The following is a 23,266-nucleotide window of genomic DNA, read 5'->3' as shown; positions in this document are numbered from 1 at the left end:
CACTGTTTCCTCCCTGAAGCTGATTTTATTCTTATATTCCTCAGTTTGCTTTTTTTTAAAGGACAACATCATACTTTTTATTTAGTTATCGAAAAGTTTAATTTAAAAATCATTTAGCATATAAATGAGGCATAACTTAGTAATGAGATATGAAAAGGTTTCTCATATAAATAAATAAATAAATAAAAATATATAATTAATTTATAATACATTGTGGATATAAAAAAATTTGGAAAACAGATAGAGATACAATTCTCTGAAAACTCATCTTACTAACATTTTACATTCTCGTTAACCTTTATTTCTATTATATATTTCTATATTTAATCTTGTATTTCTGTTATATTCCTTTAAAGCTGCTTTGTGACAATGTCCACTCTTAACAGCATTATAGAAATAAAATCAAATTGAACTGAATTGAATTAATACAAAAAAAAATCTAGAGCGTACTCTTGTTTTATTGCAGGTCTAATCCAGATTAAAATATCTTAGGAACTTGTAATAAACACCAGAATGTCTGTGTCACTTCGTGAAAGTGGCTCAAGTGTAATTACAAAATCCTCCAGCAGATGGCAGAAATGTTTAACTCTAGAAATGTTCTCAGGTCCAGGACATTGATTTCTCATTAGTGGGTTATGATGAATAGAGAAGATAAAGGGCAGACTGTGTGTGTGTGTGTGTGTGTGTGTGTGTAGGCTACACATGCTTGCACTTCATCCTCCTCACAAACTGAAAAAATCTGACATATCTCTCCTCGAGGAGCAGACTCTTATTCAATTAGCAGCCCAGTGGCCACTGTATCTTCTGACTCATGGAGTTAATGAGGATATTAAATCGTGTTTGGAGCGGATCGCCACTGCTCTCGTTTTTCCGCTTCATTTCTCTCGGCGCTGACGTCTACGATGGAATTAGCCAGCGTCTGTTGTGCTGCTGCGAGTTACGAGGCAGACGCGAGATTGACGCACTAACCAAAGCAACCGCTTTGACAAATCTGACGACTTCAAAAGCACCGTGCATCTCTCTGTCCTCTGTTCCCCCCTAGTGATCACTTGTGGTTGTGTGTGTGTATGTGTGTGTGAGGATGCTGTCATGCCTGCACAAATGACTCTCACCAGTAACAAGAGGCTCGACGGGGGTGAGAGGCGAGCAATCAATATCAGACAGTCCCTAGTGAGAGTCTGTCGATAGGTAAACAAACAGAAGAGCATGGCATCCCCCCCTGCACTCACACACACTCTCTCACACACACACACTTAGACACACATACAGTGTAGACAAGACATGCAGATGGCTGGACCTCTCCCTTAGAAAATACTGACATTATGCCAATGTTATTGATGCGGATGTCACTGATGTCATCGACTCTGGGGCACCAGCCAATACATCTTTTGAGTCTCCTTTATATGTCTCTTCCAGCTCCTTCAGCGCCTCTCTCTGCTTTGCTTCGCACATTTAGTTTATACTACATCAAGTAGCACAAGTGTATATGAGCAACTATATGGTCTTGCAGGAAACTGGCAATTCATAAAGCATGTGCAGCTCAGGGTTATAAGAAAAGAAAAACCTAGTGCAGATGGAATATACCGGAATATACTGAAATATCTCAGAATACCCCAAAAGTGTATTGAACCAAAGAATCAAAATAAAGCAATGAAGACACAAAGGTTTTATCTAGCACTCTTCCTTCTGGTTCACCTGTTTCCTTCCTCCTTTCAAAACTTCCCAGTTGGAAAATTAGTGTCTGTACATTTGCCCCAAAGTCTGTAGATTGCCCTGAGGTAGGTACTAGCTCTGTTCCAAGCTGTGTTTCCACCCTGAACCCAGTATTCACAAGGTTCTAAATATACCCTGACCCTGACAAAGATAAAATACTTACTGAAGATGAATGAATGTAACACCCAAAATGGTTCTTTGATTTGACCCTCTGGAGAATCTAAACAAGATCAAATTCCACCTTCCACCTTGGAACCTTGGGGGATCCAATGAATCATTGACTGCGTGTAGAGCAATGACAAATTTTGCCCCAAAAGGATCAGAGAAGTTCCTTGTTTTCATTTCAAACAGCAGATCTTGCCATCATGCTCAGTTTTTCATGGATAGGCTCTGGATTCACTCTAAATTGTTGCCTTGGTTTGTCCATCTTGTTTCCCTTTTCAAAAAATGATGCCCCAGGGTCTCATTGGAAAGTTAGACTCATTATCCATCCACAGAATTTTTGGGGGATCTGTAGAGCAAGGGTGTCCAGACTTGTCCACAAAGGGCCAGTGTGCCTGCCAGTTGTTTTTGTTCAATCAGTTCATCTTGTCCTTACACCCCATGGGTCTTGTATAGGCTCCAGGTCCACAGTGAACCTGACTGAAATAACCTTACTGAAGATGAATGAATAAATGTAAGGCGATAAAAGTTTGTGCCTCTTGGGGAACCTAAAGAATGAAATGTTCTGATAGGGTATCTTTCAAAAGGTAGAACCAGTAACCATCAGATGAATCCTCACTGGATCCAAATAATCCTTGGAGGAGTATATACCGATGAGTTCCAGTCTTATCTGCAAAGGCCGGTTTTTCTAATTAAGCAGGAGCCACACCTGATATGACATGGTCAATCAGATGATCTTGGAAACCTACAGCCTTTAAGGATAAAAATCAACATCTCTGATTTAGTCCAAAGTGAACTCCAGAAAGTTAAACACTCCATGATTAGCTGGTCAACTGGAGCATATATATGGTTGCAAAGCTCATCTTTGTGGTTTTATGTCCAACCCAATAATACAATGGTCTCCTTTTCTTTACTAAACTGAGAACCCTCAACTACCCAAAAAATAATTAAAAAAATTCTCAATTGCTGTAGGAGGATACTGTTGTCTTCAGTATGAATTTGATCAAACAGGTTCTAGATTATCTCTAGATCAGTGATGTGCGACTTAAGATTGGACTTTTTCCTTTAGTTTGCAATCAGAACCCATGCAAGATCTTGTGTATAAACATGCTAAAGCTCATTTGGTAACTGTATACAGAAGACTTTCTTGTATTTTCCCTGCAAGACATCACAATCCTTGATGAAGCATGTCAAGCCTATTAACACGTCAGTCTCACCCTCACAGAGCCATGCTGGGATTGGATTACTCAGAGCGGGAATTAGCTGACTGCCTCCTTCAAAAAACACTGTAGAGGAAACTTCGGCCTAGCAGGATTGGCGAAGCAGCCAGGCTTCTCATGTGACACTTTTGATCCTGTTTTCATCACAATGAAAACCCCCAGCAGACTCAGCACACACACTCTCTTTCTGTCCTGCACTGGAAGGCACACAGTAAGAGCTTTATGCATCTCAGGCCAAGAGGATATCTTCTCCATAATGCAAAGATTATGGGGGTACTTTCAAGATTTGTGGAGACTCTAAAAAACATTCTCTCCATGCCACTGGAAATGAAGAATATCTTGCATCCCATGCATATTTGATGGCTTGGCAAAAACAGATGGGCCACCAAGGTTAGAAACAAGCTGTTTTAATGTGTGTTTCAACTCTCAAAAGTTGACAACACTCGAGAATCCCTTTGGGGTTGAAGCTATCACCCGTCACCTCAACAGACCCCCAGTGTTATAGTTCTGTTAGTGTCCTCAAAGTGAGCGTTCATAGAAATCCTATAATCTCTTTTGGGGGATGAGTAGATTTCTCCTAATGAAATCTTACTCTTGGTCAGTGACGCAAATCAAAGAGAAAAACAAACAATTAAGCTTTGGTCAGATCTCCCTGTTTACCAGACCAGACAAATAAGCATGTTAATAAACCAGTAAGTCAACACCAGGTTTGGTTTCACAAAAAATAAGGACTTCACGACTGGACAACAATGGATGAACTTTTTTGACAAACTGTCCTGCATCTTGGCAAATGGCTAGCATAAGCCATTTCCTGTCCCGGTTTCTGCTTACAGACCTTTCATCCAAAATATCTGCAAAATGTGTTACAAGCAATCTTGGGAAGAATTAAATGCTCATAGGGAGTGGGTATATGTATATGTTTGTGTAAGTGTGTGTCGGGCGATAGGGCTTTTCAAATGAATGTGAATGATTGAATGGACATACGTCTGTAAAGGAGGTGTTAAAAATGCTTAGCTGGAGAGTAGGTGCTCAAAGCAAGAGCAAATCCAATACATATTTGAAAGAAGGAAGCCAACATGAGCATATAAGTTATTAAATATTAAACCAGGTGCTGAGAAAAAAAAAAAGATTTTTCCTAGAGTACGAGTAAGGATAAGTTTACATTCAATTTACAATTGAATGGTAAAGGAAATCTACTTAGAGCATGCTAAGATGATGTTGCCTGATTTCTAAACAGCTCAGCCACCATCTCGGTTCCTTCCCTCAAGAACGACAGGTTCAACTGAAGGTCTCGTTACCTGGAAGATGTTTCAGCGATATTTTCCATTTCCCATTCAGGCCTATGTCCTGTGCTCCATTAACCTGGGTGGTAGGCATGAGCTCCCACCGCTCCTGGGGTCGCACTCAATGAATCGATCACGCCGTCCGTCTGGCCAGTGTTTATGTTGTTTTCAGGCAGGGAATTGCGACATTAATAGGCTGAACAAAGATAAGTGGAACATAAATACGTTTGGAGGTCCGTTTCCCATCAGTGGCAATGGGATTTTCTGAAACTTACTTTACGAAACGAAGGTGTCATGTACAGTTCAAGGGTCTTCTAAGCATTAAAAAGATTGTGTTTATTTGGCAAAATAGCCTACAGGACTACATACATCTTAGTCCATTTATTCTGTCATTATCTTGTCAAAAAGTATATTTTCTGATGGCATGCATATGCGTATCTTTTTCGGCCTCTTTTTCTAAACACTGTTTGGTATTTAAGGCTGTGATTTGAAAGGTCACCATATTGTTTCCTTATTTCCTTCAGGAAGAAGTGTGTATGTGTGTGAAGTTCGGCAGTCTCCCCCACAGTGAAAGCCACTAACAGTTAACACACATGTAGAGTGTATGTATGTATGCTGCTGTTTACGCAATCCAACCTAGCTCACATTACTTGGAAAATGTAACTGTGGTTGTAATTGGTGTTTTCTTTTTTACATGTGCCACTGAGTGGTCATACATGTCTTAGAGTGGGTTTTTCTTTCTTTTTTTTGAATGGGAAAAGCTCACATGTTGTTTTCTCACGTTCTGCTTCTCATTCACAGAGGCAACTAAATTTATGGTTTATTATGGCTGCTAGTCTTGTACTACATTAGTTCATCTCGGTTAAGCCAATCATCTGATTGTTTTTTTCTCTTAATTCTCTCAATCCATCCTACCAGTTCGCTTTCTTTCTTCCTTTTCTTAATAGAGCTCCCCCCCCATGTCTCCCACACATTTCTCTCTTTTTCTTTCTCTCTCTCTCTCTTTCTTTCTCTGTAAAGCATCTTTCATGCAGGTCGTTATAACTCCATAGATTGGATTGCTCTGCCATCCGCCTCCACTCCAACTCTAAAACGTTTCCTTCATCAAAAGCGTTTACTAATATTTGCTTGGAAGCAGATGAATGTTGCGACCTGGCACTAAGATCACCGAGTGATGCCATCAGTGCGTATAAACGCCTGCTGATGTAGTGACCACAGTTCAGGCCGCCAAGTTGGTTTATCTTGATGTCATCAGTTGGCTGAAATTACTCATGTGGTTACTTTATACCAGGTGGTATAGTTTCATTCCAACCAAGCAGGAATCGCCTGATTTCACTTCTTTAATAAATTGGTCTTGGCCTTTAAATTTTGTGAGTGCAGGCCATGCCCTTAACTAAATGACATGAGTGATTGTGATTGAGTGTGAGAACCTGGCCAGCTTCTGCTTTGCACTGGATATCCATTAGAGGCATGGATAGGAGACGTGGGTGCTGAGAAAGAAGTTGAGAAAGTAAGAGATGGGTAATAGGAAGAAAGTTGAGCTTCATAAGGTAGTTTGTTTCCCTTCTACCAAAAAGGTGTGAATGTGTTTTCGTCCCATCCAGAATCCAGTATTCCCACCTGATTCCCAGTGTTTCATGGATAGGCTCCAGGATGCACCGTGATCCTGAGCAGCATAAAGTTGTGACAGGGGATGAAAGAATAAATCAATAAATTAAGCATTAAATCTAACTTTAATTACGTGAAAAAAGTTGTTCACCAGGTCTGTAGTCAGTTCTAGCCCTATCATTTGATCCGTTTAAACCAGAGATGTTAGGAACTCCAAATACAAGATGGCAAGGCCATGGATATTACTAAATCATTTGGTACAATTTTGTCTAATATCAGTGAAGATGGAAGTTGAATCACTTGCCTGATATGGTTTTGCATGTTTCCCTTTATTCTTCTAGCTTTTCCTCTCATAAACCTAAGAGTTCCCAGATTTTGACAGTCCCACTGTCTGACCTTTTTGTCACGGTTTCCAATTAAAATCAGACATGCCCATGTCTGTACAAAGCGCCTGGAGATGCCCTCTCTGCAAGTGCGACTTCACAGAGCCGTGCCACATTTCGAGTCGAGGCGCGAGCGAGTGTGTAGTCTACCGCTTCCCGAGGTATGACTCACTGTGCCCTCACTGAATTTAATTGCTTTTCTTTCACCTGTTCCATTTCACCCTTTCTTAGGCCTTCAAGAGTGCCGCCATGAGCTCATACTGGTGCGCGGGCAAAGGTGATGTCATCGACAACTGGTGCCGCTGCGACCTGAGCGCCTTCGGTATCGACGGCCTGCCGAACTGCAGCCCCCTGCTGCAGCCTGTGTAAGTCACTTTCCCCTCTCGCTTACTCCTCATCCTCCAAGTGTCTCGCCTCATCGAGCCCTCACTGCACTTTAATTGCTGTCTGACAGTTTCTGTTCCTCCTGAGGAAGGTACCAGAATGTTCTGCGCTGTCAGTACTTTGTGTAATTATGAGTCATAGGGGCTTGGAGATGAGTGATTTTTCAGACCCAATTGTTTTTGAAATTAGATGTCTTGTGTAAAAAAAAAACTCATAAATGTTCTACCTTTGACTTTTGGATGACCTTATCATAGCTTTACCTAAGATATGATTTGTGTAATTTTTTCTGATTAAAGATTATAGCATAGTGGAGACTGAATGTAAATTCTGAGGCTGGTAAATGATATTATAGACAAGAAGTACTTTGCTTTTGCTTTAGCTTTTTTTTTTTATCAAATTACTCCACTGTAACAGGAAGAAGATTTAAAATGGAATAATTCTGATTTATAATAATCTATGAAAAAAATATTTATGTTCTATATATATACAAACTCTACTGACTGCTGATCAGCCTTTTTGTTGGCATAGAGCTTTGGCATACAAACAGCCAATACAGTACTGTCCTTTAATAGGATCACCTATTTTTAATATAAAGAAACATATCTTGACATTTTGCCTTGCAGATTGAGGTTGTCTCCTCACCTGGAGCCCTCAAGCACTGTAGTGGCTCTCGAGTGGGTAGATGTGGAACCTCTGATTGGCTACAAAGTGGCCGATTACATCATCCAACATAAGCGCATCGAGGACCCATCTGAAGCCGAGATCTACACCGGTATGTAGGTTACTGGGGTACTTGAAACGCTATCTGTATTTCATGTGCTCTTTAGAACATCTAGAAAGCTGGTTGCTGAAGACACACTACTCTTAACGAGATTTCAGACCTCTTCGTCACAAAGTAATCAGAGCGAAATTCACACTGCCCATTATTTAACACAATATAAAGCAAAACAATTTGGCTGAGAGTAGCTCTGGGGTGAAATATTTTTTAAAAAAAAATGTTTTGCATTTATTAGTAAGAAGCATGGCAACAAAAAATGTGAAGAGATAGTTAATTGTTGTGTCAGCACCTTCTGCATGGTGCTATGTATACATTATATGGCTAAAAGTATTTGGACAACTGACCCTGACCCCCCGTATGCTGGCCATCCCCAAAATTTGCCACAGCACTTGGGTGTCCAATCTTATCCACAAAGGACCAGTGTGAGTGCAGGTTTTCATACCAATCAAGCAGAAGGCACACATAATCTTGGCTTCCATTTACATTTAGGGCATTTGGCAGATGCCCTTATCCAGCGTGATCTCATTTTAAACAACTGAGCATTTGAGGGTTAAGGGCCTTGCTCAGAGGCTCAGTAGTGGCACCTTTGTGGCCCTGGGATTCAAACTCACAACCTTCCAATCGGTAGTCCAATGCCTTAACCACTAAGATACCACATCCCCCAAAAGATTAAGGTGTGGCTTCTGCATGGTTGGAATGAAAACCTGCACCCACACTGTCCCTTTCCAGGTTATGCCTGATCTGGAGAGTCTTTGTCTACTGTAGCTTTACAATTTTACTTCAGTGGAACTAAAAGGCCCAGACCTGTTCCAGCACAACAATGCACCTGTGCACAAAGGTTCAATTTGGAGTGGAAAATCTTGAGTGTCCTGCACAGAGCCGTCACACTGACTCAACCCCACTGAAAACCTTTGGGATGAACTGGATCTGGACATCAACATCAGTGTCTAATCTAGTCTCATTAATGCTCTTGTAGCTAAATGAACACAAATTCCTACAGTCATGCTTGAACATCTAGTGGAAAGCCTTCCCAGAAGAGTGGAGTCTGTTATAGCATCAAAATGGAAGCCAAATATGTGGATTTACCTACTATATGTGTTTCATGTTCAAACTTTTGGTTGTATTTTTATAAATTGTTAAAAATCTCCAGAACACATTGCATTTCTACAGCTATACAGCTCTGTCCTTTGGCTCAGTTTTACAAAAACTTATGCTACAAACAAAATGCACAGTATGTTTAATTTACTTCCTGGATTCACAGTTGAATCACTTTCTCCAAGCACTCTTAAGAGACTTCAAAGCACTTTTGTACGTCGCTTTGGATAAGAGCGTCTGCCAAATGACAGAAATGTAAATGTTTACTAGAGGTCACTCCACCTCACTAAGATGCTCTCAGACTGGGTGTTGTGGTCAGGGTGTTGAGAACGTAATGCTGGGTTCTTTCTGCACTGAAAAAACCAGCACTGACTGAAAAAACTTACTAAGGTTTGAGTGAAATGGACTAAACACTGCATATTTAAAGGCATCCTTCAAGATAATGGTGGTCAATGATTAATATTTAGGACTACCCGAAGAGCGGGCATTGAAGAACACTGGACCCAGGCACTTTGGATAAGAGAGTCTGCCAAAGAAATGAATACAAACGTACATGTGCATGCGAGTATGTGTATTGACCTGTATGCGAGTATGCATATTTTATCTTTATGTCTATACTTTGAACGACAGAGCAGTCAAAATTGACATGACGCATGTAAAACTTTTAAAACATTCAACTGACAACAAAATTGGCTGGGAAAGAAGGTCACCGTTTGTTTAGAGTCGACGTTCTAATCTTATGACTGCGACCAATTTAGAAATTCAATTTCCCTGTGCTGGGAAATGACTGTTCTATATGACGTCTTCCTCATAGCCTCCTGGGCTGGCGAGCTGGTAGAAGAAAAAACACACACACACCACACCACACTGACTGATGGCTCTGTTGATCTTGTGAAGTCCACTTAGGCTCCGTCATTTCAGAGAAAAGGTTACAGAAGCCTGAGGATGGAGTTTAGGAAGGAAAGAAAGAGATTTGCTGGGTTCCTAATTGGCCTGGACCCCCTCCTTCCTCCACCCTTAAGTCATAGATAGTGAGTCAGCATCTGGGTGATAGGCATTTAATAAAGGAGGATAGGGAAGAGGAAAGGTAGATCTGGCCAGGTTTAGTCATCCATTTGTGCAGGAGTAAGGCCGGAGGGGCAGGAAGGGGCAGATGGTGGGTGACTCACACATTTTTTTAGCAATACATCCTTGTCAATTAGCTGATAGATAAATAAATTTATGGACAGTCCTTGGGAAAAAAATGCTAGCCAAGGCATTGGTCATAAATTTCTTCACCTTGCTGTGCGTGCAGTCCGCAAAGAACCAAATCGAATCCTCTAAATGTTGGCATTGTGACTCAGGTGTGATGTTTCCAATCAGAGAAGATATTTTTTTATGTCAATGAGCCAGATCTATCGCATGTTACCTTGTGAGGTAAAGATTTTAACATACCTGTTACCTGGGGGTCGACAGCAATGATATGAAGCTGGGGCTAAAAAGGATTTGAGGAAAGAATGGGCCACTTTTAGAGAAGAGTAAGGGCCATTAGCAACTGGAGACAAATTGCCCAGCCAGTGAAATCCACCCTGAACAAAAAGACATTCATCATCAACAAGTACAGATTGTATGATAATAAACGATCCTTGAAATGTTTCTGGTCTTGGATGACCTGCCTCGGGAAATAAAACATGGTAGTCTATAATCATTAAAGACAATGTGGAACTGCTTCATGTCAAAAACCAGAAGCAATGGAAAGAACAGGAGATGAAGTTCAGCCCTTCTCATAGCTCATCATGTTGCTCTTAAGACCAGCTGGGACTTGGACTCTTTCAAAGCTCTATGCCATCAAAAGCCAATCGTTTTTGAGTTTAAGAGTTTAGTCCTTGCTTCTTGATTTCACTCAGATGATGTGAATGATGGTCCACTTTAAATTTCCTTCAGTTCATCAGATATGAGATCTGCAGTAGCCAAATCCGAGGAGTGCTAAGGGTTTATTCACTTGTTTTCAGATATTTTGATCGCTTGATGCTTCAAGTCTTGAGAAACGTTTGGGAGGAAAATGTGGAATGCCAGAGCATTGGAAAAAGTCCAAACGATTTTACAGGAGCAAATGATGCACTAAAGGGAGGAGTTGATTTCAACATCCTGGTTTAGTCCTCACAAAACCTCCTGATTTATTACCATGTTATTTTAACATCTCTTAAAGGATCTAAAGGTTGTTTAAAGTAAGATGTAAGGAATAAAACACTTGCGGCTGGGTTGTTATCAGTGTTGGAATGGCAGGATGAAGCAGAGATAGAATTACCACACTGAACTGGAATAGCACATTGAAGTTCTTTTTATCTCTTAACACAAGAATTTGCTAGAAGTTGACATTTTTTGGTAAATCTTTCAACAAAAAATGGCTTTTATTTGTTTAGAGAGGATTAAAATGTCTGCAAAACAAGTTAGTACCTAAAACTCTTCTGTCTTGAAGACATTCTGGTAGCAAAACAACAGTCTGATACTGGAGACTCCTTCCAAAAATGTTCTCATCATTCTTGATTCAATAATGTAGCTTTTGTTGTTTGATTCTTTATCAGTGTTGGTCTCATAAATAGCACATTGTTCAAGCCTAATTCTTGTAACCAATGAATTTGAAAAAAAAAATGTACTCAGTTCTATTTGTCAGTAATTTACTTTATTGCAGGTTTTGATCTGTTGAGTTTAGATTTGTTTAGGTATTCAGAAATGTACCTATATATTGTTTTTTTTCTTCAACAGTGTTTCACTTCTGCTACACCAGTAAACTCTGGCCTCTAGAAATAGATGGCTGATTCCCCTGGAAAGAACCTTAGCACTGTCTATTCCCATCCATCCCACAAATCTCAGTGAGGGAGTTGGGGTGGCAGAGAACTTGGGGAGTGACTTTGGTGCATTTGGACAGTAGCCCAGTTGCCACTTCATAAATCCTGATGTTTAAAAGTCAGGAATTTCATTGGCAAGACATCAAGTGCAGCCCTCACTGCACAGGTACAGGAAATTTAGCATGAACTTAAATGTTTGACTTTGGAGCCGGATATCAGCGTACGTGCTGTACATTTTTTATTTTAATTCATGGATCCTCAACATTATGAGGTTAGAAGCTAGCAGTATAGGTGGTGGAAGTAAAAATACTTTCTTTATCACTAATAACAATGACATCGCTTCCGCATTTGGCAGACGTTCTTATCCAGAGCAACTTACCTTGTCAAATTTTGTACAAATGAGCAATTGAGGGTTAAAGGCCTTGCTCAGGGGCCTACCAGTGGCAGCTTGGTTGACCTGGGATTCGAACTCACAATGTCTTAACTACTAAGCTACCACATCCCTCATGCGTATGTTGGGAAGTTGTAGCTAATTTGCTAGCTGAAAAAAAGGAAAGGCTTTGGGAAATCTATAAATGCTAAAACAAATATGACTCTTAGCTGAATGTGAGGTTTGTAAGCGTACCCCTGGGACAGGGATGTACTCCCTGATGGTGCTACCCTTAAAAATGGACCAACTAAAGCACCTTGGAAGACCACTGTCTTCTAAGTTGGAGCATTTTTAAGTCAAGAGTGAACAAACACCTCCAGGAAACGTCCTGCTCTACCTCGCCTTCTGACTGGAATGAAATGAATACTCACTTTCACCAAAGGTTAACCCCTGGTGTGTTCAGTCTTCATTATGCGAACCTTAAAGGCCATAATCAGCATTAATTATCTCTTATTACTGCCTTATTTACGACTCTCGACCTGATAGACCACCCACTTTAGTCACCTCACATTATGTCGAATTGCTCCTAGACTTCACCTGACAACTCTTACTGATATGGATGATTTTGGTGCTTGTTAAAAAAAGGAGAAAGAAAAAGAAAAAAAAAAAAGGAAGTAAACGAGCTCCTAGCTACCGTTTACACTTCATCGAGGAGACGAATAGGTTCTCAAAAAGCTGAACGGATAATTGCAAAGTAAACACTGTGCTCGGGTTTCATCCTGTTGGCTCACACTCGTGATCTGTAATACACTGGCGAGGCTCAAACACTTTTCCCAAAACTCATGTTTAAGCTTAATCTTTGTGATTGGCCAAACAAGCCTGCCGAACATAATCCCAGCTATTTCTCTCTCTCTCTCTCTCTCTCTCTCTCATTGCCTCCCCACACACTGCTATATTTCAGAACTTTTTCCAAGCAGCCACAATGCTCACCTAAGGCTATTGAGTCAGTGCCCACAAATATGTTTTGCATTTTGTTAATTAGCGAAAATTAAATGTTTAGCTTTGTTCTGACCAACGCTGAGCAGGAAGAACGTCGTACTCCATCCCTCTATAAACAGTTTTACATCGTGTTCTCCGGTTAACAGTTTTGTACCGTAAGGATTGATTCCCAGCATTGATGCATATCCTCTAACCCACCAGACGTCTCACAACCGCTTCTTGTTAGCGGAAGCAGAACTTATGTTTGAAATTTGTACAAGTACGTGAGCTGGTCTTTATGTCTTTTGCTTTTATCTAAAGACGTTGAATGGGCTTCCAGATGGAGCAGCAGGAAAGGGTTCACCATGTCATTGGGAGGTCGAGAGTTTAAAGTCCTGATGATGCCACTCAAGGCAGTTCAGCGGAGGAGAGTTTTAGAGGTTTCCTTTGAGTGTGTTACACTCTTCTGACTAGCAGATCCAGTAATTTAAAAAAATGATAGCGAAGGAAGCACAAATAAAGCTTCACTTTGTCCACTGGCCGTGCCATAGACCAGAGATGGCTAGTGGATAATGGGAATTCGGAAATGTCCAGAATGTTGGAAAACTACTGGAAAGGTCAGAAGTCTGTTATTCAGAAACTAGTTAGATGGATAAATTTTTTTTTCACCAGATGTATCAACAAATGGAAAACACAACATACAAGTGTTCCATCTAGGCTGTATTCCCTCCTAGCTCCAGTTATTCCCAGGATAATATCCAGATCCACTACATCGAACATGAATGTATTAGTATTTTGTGCTTTCTCTTATCCTGTTTTAAATTTCTTCTGGAAGTTTCTATTCTGATGAGTTTAGGGTCTTGAGTCTATTTAATATACATACATATATACATATATATTTTATCCCCACATCTCCATGTACAACCTCTAGATGGCGTCCGTGTGCAGAGACTCGACCCTGGAGCTTGTCTAGTCGCTGCTTGCTGGGTAAATAAGCTAGAAGTTGAGGTGAGATCAGTGGTGCTTATGGTGCTTTAGGACAGTTTTAACTTTAAAATAGATTTTGTAGACATATCAGTGGGAATTTGTCAGAAAAGGGAACTTTTTTCCATTAGGCTAACATGGAAAAGTTTGTGGACTTCTAAATACATTCGAAGAAACAGGGATTTTCTGAATGAACGCTGACGTGTGTCATAATCCCTCCATGACTCGGCTATCACTTTTGGCCGATGTTCTTACACTGACGTCGTCTCGTTGTTCCCCATCAAAATATCTGCATTAGAGCAGCAGATATTGTGAGTTTACAAATTCCAGTGTGGAAAGACGTCCAAATGATCATAGCTGCGCTTCCTCTGTGGGTGGGAAAGCTGGGCTGGTGGTGTCTTCTGGACACCTCCTGTGATGTCGGATGAGATGGTTGAAAAGATGTACATGCGTGTTAGAGGAGATTATTTAACGTGTTCATGTATCACAGTCACTGGTCGGTAAGGGCCTTGTTATAGAATCGAGAGATAAAAATAGTGTATTATTAATTCATGTGAATGGTGACTTGTGTATTTTAGTGCAGTTTCATAACAATGAAACTTTCCTAGACATTACATCACGCCGGTGTGTTTGTTAAACAAGAGATTAACCTGAGCACCCTCTCTACAGTAAACTGTCTCGATGTAGCTGATGCAGCTTCGAGGCTCATTAGGAATTTACAGGCAGTTTTCGCATGTGTGTAAATGTGTGTGTTTGTGTGTGTTGGATACACAGGCTGTTCTTCCTGGGTAAATGAGTTCCTCTTCTACATTAACTAAGTAAGGACGAAAAAGGTACGTGTGAGAGAGAGATAGTCAGGCAGTCTGACAGAAGACAGACAGAGAGAGAGAGAGAGAGAGATGCAGAGTCGGAGAGACAGACAGACGGGGCGGGGGGGACAGACAGACAGAAGACAGTGGGAGAGAATCAGAGGCAGACAGAGAGGGAGAGACAGACAAAGAGATAGAGTGAGAGGGAGAGACAGACAGACAGAAGACAGAGAGAGACATGGAGAGACAGACAGAGAAAGGGAGAAAAACTGTAAGATTGGAAAATAAAAGAGGGAAAGAAAGCATCATATCTCTCTCTCTCTCCCTCTCTCTCTCTCTTTCTCAATAGATAGATAGATAGATAGATAGATAGATAGATAGATAGATAGATAGATAGATAGATAGATAGATAGGAGACACAAGACAGACAGAAAGAAAGAAAGACAGAGTTAGAGATAAAGAAAGATGGATCGTGAGAAAGAAAGAAAGAAAGAAAGAAAGAAAGAAAGAAAGAAAGAAAGAAAGAAAGAAAGAAAGAAACATCTGGAAAGAAGGATAGACAGGAAAATGTGAAAAGGGAAACAGATGGAGAGAGAGAGAGAGAGAGAGAGAGAAGATTAAGTGAGAGACAGATGGAAGTAGAAAGAGAGATTGTCGGATGGAGAGAAATGCAGACAGAAAGAAGGACAGAGAGAGGAACGACGGAGAAAGTGAGACTTGAAGAGAGAGAGAGAGAGAGAGAGAGAGAGAGAGAGGGAGGGAGAGAAAGCGCTGGTTCTGGCCACCACATGCCGATGATGTCATCTCACAGCTCTGCAGTGTGACAACGAGAGGCGGCGCGGCATTTGATCTTTTTTATTTTCATCTCCACTTCATCTTCCGTGGCTTATCGATGATCCTTCACTGTCCCCTGACACTCTCTTTCTCTCTCTCTCTCTCTCTCTCTCTCACACACACACCCAGACACAGACACACACACACACACACTTATACACACACACACACACACACATAGGGATGGACACCTGCCTTTTGTTTACGCAACAATCCCAACATGACTTGTGTGTAGTGCGCGATCCCCGAGTGCCGACGCGTCTTGCTGAAGCCGAGCTCCAGGGCTCGATTCAATTAGAAGGAGATAAAGGGCCGTCATTGAGGATGAGTGGAGATAACGGATTGGAGTGCCTCAGCTGCCCGCCTTTGTTTGCTTAATTAAGGATGACCTCATCGCTAAAAATGGCTACTGCTTCTCCCGGCGTCACGAGCAGAGCCATCAGCAGATTGGAGAGCAGGCAGGGTGCCAAGAACGCACACAACTCTCTTTCTCACACACACACACATACTTTCTATCAGTCGCTCTTGTTCTGTCTCTCTTTCTGTCTCTGACACACACCTATAGAATATAGAGACGCTTCGCTCTCGTGCATGCGTTCTCGACTCGAGACGTACGTCTACATAAGTGCCAACAAAAAAGAAGTCGGTTTCGTTTACGGCATGCACGGTGTTAACCGCTCTCCCTGCCAAATGCCACACACATGCAGTGATGTAATGCCAGTCAAGTCCAATTCAGCATCGGATGAGGTCACCGAGTTCGGAGCTTTCTCTGTGCGTTATGATGGCAGACCATCGGCTAATTAACTCGTATGGCATATGAATATGGTCCAAATTTACGGCGCTTCATAAAGGTCGCCGGCCAGCAGACCTTTATTGCTCGGATGTATTTATGTATTTTAAATCATTCCCAGTTTTAAATTCAGTTTGCAGCAGGACTCCACCCAGAAAGTTCTCCTTAATTTGTGAAAATCTCATTTCCGACCGCCTGAAAGCAAAAGACATTTCTCTTATTAAAAAATGACGTCGTTAGCTGCGCATTCAGACGCGTAAATGCTAATTAGGTTGTTGTGCCATGGGACAATGTAACAACAGGATGGTGCAGATGATTCAGATCAGAATTAATATCTTTGATTAATTTGAGATTAATAAGAGTATTACTAGGATAATGATTACTGATTGTCTCCATACTCACTTTTTTTATTTCTATTCAGAAAAATAAAAAGCAGAGACAGTCATTTGTTACTTCCTGAGTTTTTTTGCCTTTTGCCTGACTTGACCTTCACAGAGCAGAGCAGGAGACTAAAGTGACCTCACATCTCCCCCCCGAAAAAAGATGGCCAATTAATGACTCAGCACTGACCTCAGCCACAGCACTGACCAAAGTTTGACAAAAAAAACCCACAACCTTGGAATCTCACCCTATTTCAATACTTCCAGATTTCCTCAAGTAAATTCAACCCCCTTCTCAGGTATAGAGTAGCGTTCCCAAAATAAAAGCTGTTACAAACATGTCAGAATTAATATTCGGAATGTTCTGAGACTCGAGCACGTCAGCATATATTCAGTGTTTAGTCGGCGTAAAACGTTCGAGAGTATAAGGGTGAAGAAAGGGTGTTAGAGGAAGCCGTCACTCAGGTGTGTGGATGGTAGAGAGAGTGCTGACAGTTTAACAGGGGATGGAGCTGGCAGCTTAGGAAGCTCATAAAAAGTTGCATATGCACCAAACATGATGGAAGACATACCTAGATCTTAAAATATATATATACATAAAACTATAGCTTCCTGCAGAGCGGCGATCATCCGATGGAGGTTTCTGAGGACGAAACGTATGAAGAGAGAACATGTTAATTTATCGTGTCACTACACACAAAAACAGATGGGTGCTCTTCCACCAGAGGATCGACAAGGCTTCCGTATGCTCGAGTTTGCAGGTTATTTAAAGGTCCCGAGACGCAGAGCCATGTAGAGATCAAGCACTTCTCGGTGCCATTTATATCACCAGCAGGTTGCATGATGGATTTCGTGTAGGAAGTTCACCGAGGCCAATGCGCCCTTCTCCATCTGGCCAAGACAAACGTAGGGACGGCTCAGTCTGAAGTCGGATCCTAGAGACAAATGAATGTCAGGCAAGATCTCCAGGTGTGATACAAAGGGACACATTATTGCTGGAGCTTGCATATCACGGGAAAAATCAGTCTTACTGTAGTAACTCGATCTGGCACCGTTGGACGTCTGGAATATTGAATATTCCGAGAAGGATGGATCACCCTCCGTGTTAACATTTTAACATCTATGAATGTGAAGCTTTGGTGCCTTTCAACCTGTCGGATACTGATTTAATTGCCGTTTCTTCATCCCATCCTTTCTGTCATGGAGGTCTGACCTGTGACCTAACCCGAAGCCTCAAGTCAGACAAGTCTCGAAGGACGTGACCTTCTGCTCCTTTATCTTAAGTATGCTGTAATGTCAGGTCCAGATGTACAGATGGTTTACTGTTTCTGTTTTTACTGTACTTCCATGCAGAAGGTGAGAACAGACCCTTAGGGCCCTTAGAATTGGACACTGGAAGTCCCAAGCCAACATTTTCTTTAGACCGCCACCATTGACCAAAGAGCTCTGAAGGTCTCGAGGTTCATGGAGGTCTGCAATCTGAAAAAGCAATAGTAAGCTAGCAGTTTTCTTGTGTAGTGTGAAGTGTTGGATATGTTTGTTGAAATTTAATGGCTGACTCTTTGTATGACTTTATAGAACCCCCCTTGACTTGCTATGGATGTCAGGAGCAAACCTGTTCTGCTCCACCAGTCCACCTCAAAACACCACATTTACAATGTGTTACACCATTTTTTTTCAGCCTGACTGGTAAAAATAATTCTTTGTAGTGGATATCTGAGAATGAGTGGTCAGCAATTGGTCTCTGAATCAAGAGGAGAGAGTTAAAAAGATTTAGGTACGTTAAAAGTATGCCACCTTGTACATCCCACTTGGTTACAACCCAAGAAGGCTTGACCCAGGACCTGCAGGGGAGATTAGGTCTCACAGTTGGTTTATGAATGTCTGGGGATCCCCCAGGAGGTGCTATGATTGGGCATAGCTTGGTATGAGCTAACCTTTTCAACATTCTGCCCCAACCAGGATGGTGCAGTGGGTCGATATCCTGCCTCACAGCTGCATGGTCCCTTGGTTCTTCTTATTTCTGCATGGGCCTTTTCCTGGTTCTCTATTTTCTTCTCTTTCGAAAAACATATCAGTAAATTGGCTGGTGTGTGAATGGATTCTGAACAAGATGGATTAATTACCTCATTCCCAGCATTCCCAGGATCTGTCACGCTGACCAGGATAAAGCACTCACTAAATGCATGATTTGTTTATATATAGACAAAATTAATCATCCAAGCTCTTCTTGTCAATGGTTCTTGGTTCCAGCAGCTTTGTGGATCTTCAGAACCGGCCCTTTTATGGTGGAGGGTCTAAACACCTTGACAGTGGAAAAGAGGTATCAATGGTGTGAAGACCCTTCTCTGCTGAGGTTGTGCTAACCATTTCAGTGGCCTATAATGTATCTAGACGGATCAACATCCGGTGCCCATGTGATTACAAATAATTTTTGAGAGTCATGATACAGATATTACCATCAGCACGAGGAACTCTGCTTGTTCAGTAGAATTTGATAGTGCATATACTACTTAATATATACTTTTTAATGAATTTACAGAGTAGCACCACTTCAATTGTAGCAAAATGACCAAGACATGAAATTCTTATTAAGGACTAACAGGCCTAACTGAAAGAATTATTAAGTGACATACAATAAATTTTGTTTACTTGTATTTTCTAAATGCAGCAAAACTTTTCTAGAGAGAAAACAAAAAGAACAAACGAAACTACCAACAGTCTTGACGTCTTGAAACATTTAAAGAGTTTGAGAGCAGTGCTTAACTTTCCAAAGAAAATGACAAAAAAATGGGAGAAAGTGGTATTGTGGTGTGATTTAGAGGAAATTTCTCGTGTTTTGTCAGTTTGTGTTTTGTTTGGGGGTAAAAGATGAAGAAATTGCATTCAGACAAAGTGACTCACTCATTCATTCAGACTTTTGGCTGGAATCAGTGTGGATCCTACTGTGTTATGGCAATTGGTTATAGAAGCTCTGTGTAAACTTGTGTATGGGAATCAGACTTTTCAGCTCTGAAAGTTTGCTTTGGGAGAGCTGGACACGTCAGAAGGCAAATTATTTTCACTCAGTCTGGCCTGTCTGCAGATCGCACACTACAGGAAGCATGTACGTCTGATTAAGCACATACCGAACGAGTAGGAAGATGCTAATTGGTGAGAAGGTGTTGATTAATGTTGTTTAACAGAGGTTTAGATAATGGCTCCAACAGCAAGGCAGATCATAGGTTAATTGTTTCTATAGTAACAGCTCATTTACAGGGATATACCAACTGTAACAGCTTGTCTGGCTTGCTTTGAGGAAAATTATCATCCCTGGTCATTAATTCTGAACTGAATAAATTATATTAATTTTTTTTTTATATGGGAATCTTTCTTTAAAATACTCCTTAATAAATCATAGGATCCCACCCCTAATTTCTTTCATTTGATGATGTCAAACTGCGGCTACTATATAGCAGAGTATTTCTACTTTTACACAAAACAAAACACTCTCAGAAGAACTATGAAAAAGAAATCCAAAACAGTGTTGATTTTTTACAAAATAATTATGGAATTGCTACCACCATAGTAACACATTTATTCAGTTCACATCTGAAGCATTTTATTTAATTACATTTTGCGTAGTTTTGTCAGGAGTATTCATTTCAGGTCCTGTAATCCACTCTGAGGTAACAGTGCTGCTGCTTCTGCTCCAGTAAACCTTATCTCTCTTATTTGCGGTGTTGCCTGTAAGATATATTCGATACATCAAGCCTGTTCCTCTTTAAGCCAGATGCTGATAGAATAATTCTATATCCAGAGTGAAAGAGGAGCTTTGGGCATCTCTCACAGTACAGCCTGTGATTTGTTCCTTCTCTGCTTATGCTTTCTGAGAGGTCACCTCTCAATTGCCATGAGGTTTTGATCGCACCGTTAACTCTGGATCACGCGATATGCCTTTTCAGTGAAAAGAATTTCTCTTCTAATCTCCACCAGCTGCACGGTGCATGTCGTTTATGTTGACAGGCCTGGCTGAGAGGTACCAGGCCCTGCAGAACCACATTGCGGAGTTCACATACATCTGTGGCTGCCATCGTGATCCCAGAGATGCCGGGAGCATTCTGTTAGAGGCTTTAGAAAGTTAAGCCGACGTCATGTGAAATCACAGTGCTCCTGAGCTGGTGAGAGCGATGAGCAGATGTTGGATGTATGTAGATTAAATCTTTATTTGTTTTCTGTTCAGATTATAGATGTGATGATGGCATCTTGGGTCGAGTAAATGAGTTCAGCTGGGATTGTGCTGGCCTTGCTCTCCAAATGCGATGCAGGAGAATGAGTGATAGATTAAATCTCTTTTCGACTGACCTGGGAGTTCCTATTAGTCCACTTCCTTACACAATGTCGAGTTCAATCTAAAGCGTTGCATGGAATTTGAGCGTAGCAGGAATCAGGCATGAATCAGGCAAAACCCATTGTAATAATAATTCTCAGCTACTTTATTGTAATGGGGAGTCTTGTGAATAGTGCCCTACATTTGGGGTAAGAGTCCTATTTTCAGAAACAAAGTATGTGTCGTACTTTTTTAGGGGCAAAGTTCCGTACCAAAAGAAATGTTTAGGTTTAAAAGATCCTACATTTGGTGATTAAGTGTCCAGCATCTGAAGGTAGATTTGGAGGGATGAAATGTCCTACATTTGAGGGGGGTGAAGGTTCCTATATTTGGTGGTAAAGTTTCCTACCTTTTTGTGGGGGTTGATGTGTCATACATCCTGGGTGGGGGGGTTAAAGTTTTCTACATTTGGGGGGTGAAGTGTCCTACTTTTTTTGGCAGTATGTGTTCTAAATGGGAGGGGGGGTGTTAGAGTGTGAAGTGTCCTACATTTGGGGGGTAAAGTTTCCTACATTTACAGAGTGACATGTCCTACGGTTTTGGGGGGGGGGGGGGTCAAATTTTCCTACATTTGGATTGTGAAATGTCTTACATTTTGCACGTGATGTGTCCTACATCTGGAGGGTGAAGTGTCCTATATCTGGAGGGTGACGTGTCCTACATTTGGGGGATGAATTGTCCTACGGTTGCGGGTTGAAGTGTCCTATGTTTGGGTGATGAAGTGTCCTACGTTTAGGGGAGTGAAGTTTCCTACATTCATGGAGTTTGAAATGATCTACATTTGGAGGTGATGTGTCCTACATATAAGAGTGAAGTGTCCTAGATTTGTGGGGTGAAGTGTCCTACATTTGGATAGTGAAGTGTCCTGGGGTGAAGCGCTCTACATTTAGGGGTTGAAGTTTCCTACATTTGGGGGATGAAGTGTCCTCTGTTTGGGGGGTGAAGTGTCCTATATTTGGAAAGTTATGTCCTATATTTGTGGGTTTAAGTGTCCCACATTTGAGGTTACAGGCCATACTTTCAGAGGGTAACAGCGCCATGTCCTATATTTTGGAATTGAAGTGTTCTTCCTTTTAAGGGGTGTGAAGTCTACTCTAGGAGGGAAAGTGTTTAAGGGGTGAATGTTTCTACCTTCAGAGAGTGAAATGTCCTACATTGAGGTGGCAAAGTGTCCTACTTTGGGTAACAAAGTGGGATACTGTTTTTGTTGTTGTTTTTTTTTAATTATTATTTATTTTACTTGCAGCTTTATCTGTACATTACATAAATGTGTATTGTGATATGTAATAATGTATAAATGTGATATGTTTTCTTTGTGCAAACTATGGAAGTTTAGGACATTGTTTGAAAACATTAACAGGACTATGAATATACTTAACTAGCAATTTTACCTTTATTTAACCTCTAAACCTTAACTGCTAAACCTAAAAAAATGCCAAGACCCAAATTGTAAGACTTCTAAACCTCCTAAACCTCAAGCCCTAAACCCTAGCTCTTAAGCCTTAAACCCTAAGTCCTAGATCTTAAGCCCTAAACCATTTCTGTTGTTTCAATAACTAAAACTCCTATATCCTGGAGAAATAGTATTTGATTCTGTTCTATACATGTAAAGATGGGATAAAAATGTTGATCTGAGAGAAGAGAAGAGAAGAGAAGAGAAGAGAAGAGAAGAGAAGAGAAGAGAAGAGAAGAGAAGAGAAGAGAAGAGAAGCTCTGTGTTTCTCATATAAACTTCTTTGAGAAGCTCATATAATTCCTTTGGCAAAAAGTGAAACAGTCAAAAGCATGCCAATAAAGAAAACTTTGAATTGATTTATATTAAATCGAGACTATGTAGAAAAAGAGAAACTTAAGACAGAAGAGATGATGGAGGCAAGCTGTTTTTTGGCCCATTAGCGCTTTTCTGTCCTCCAACTTCTACTGCTCCTCTGTAGAGAATCGAGGTTTTGTAAGTTTGTCAAAAACGATGCTGGAATCAGCGTTGCGTCAGTCCGTGGTGGAGCAGAGGAATCCTGGATTCACTGGGGAAATAAAAACCCACACTTGGAATTTCACTCGTCCAGTGCTCCTAGTCGCCAGAAACCACGCGTCTTATTGTTCAATAGCATTGTTACGGAAACAGTGGCATGCCAAAAATATGTACTTACCTCTTTTATAACCTTCCAGCATTTCCACAAAGTCTGAGAATTAACATTCAATATCGGAATGTAAGATTAGGAAATCAATTTGTAAGAAATGTGCAAAATCCGTCTGTGGAAAGAGAAGAGAGGAGAAGACAGAGGGGGAATTTATTTTTTT

General features: G+C 40.9%; 1 protein-coding gene across 2 annotated transcripts in view; it reads left to right on the top strand.

Moving 5' to 3' along the window:
• LOC131348162 (astrotactin-2-like) overlaps positions 1–23,266 on the top strand; it is a 384,655-nt gene that overhangs the window by 334,782 nt on the left and 26,607 nt on the right. For both annotated transcript variants that reach the window (XM_058382844.1, XM_058382845.1), the window contains exons 18-19: positions 6,601–6,734; positions 7,377–7,525. In XM_058382844.1, the coding sequence (XP_058238827.1) occupies positions 6,601–6,734; positions 7,377–7,525 (283 nt within the window). The remainder of the gene's footprint in view (positions 1–6,600; positions 6,735–7,376; positions 7,526–23,266) is intronic.

This window comes from Hemibagrus wyckioides, linkage group LG28, assembly GCF_019097595.1.
Source record: "Hemibagrus wyckioides isolate EC202008001 linkage group LG28, SWU_Hwy_1.0, whole genome shotgun sequence".
Taxonomy (NCBI): domain Eukaryota; kingdom Metazoa; phylum Chordata; class Actinopteri; order Siluriformes; family Bagridae; genus Hemibagrus; species Hemibagrus wyckioides.
This window is presented reverse-complemented; position numbering and strand designations above follow the sequence as displayed.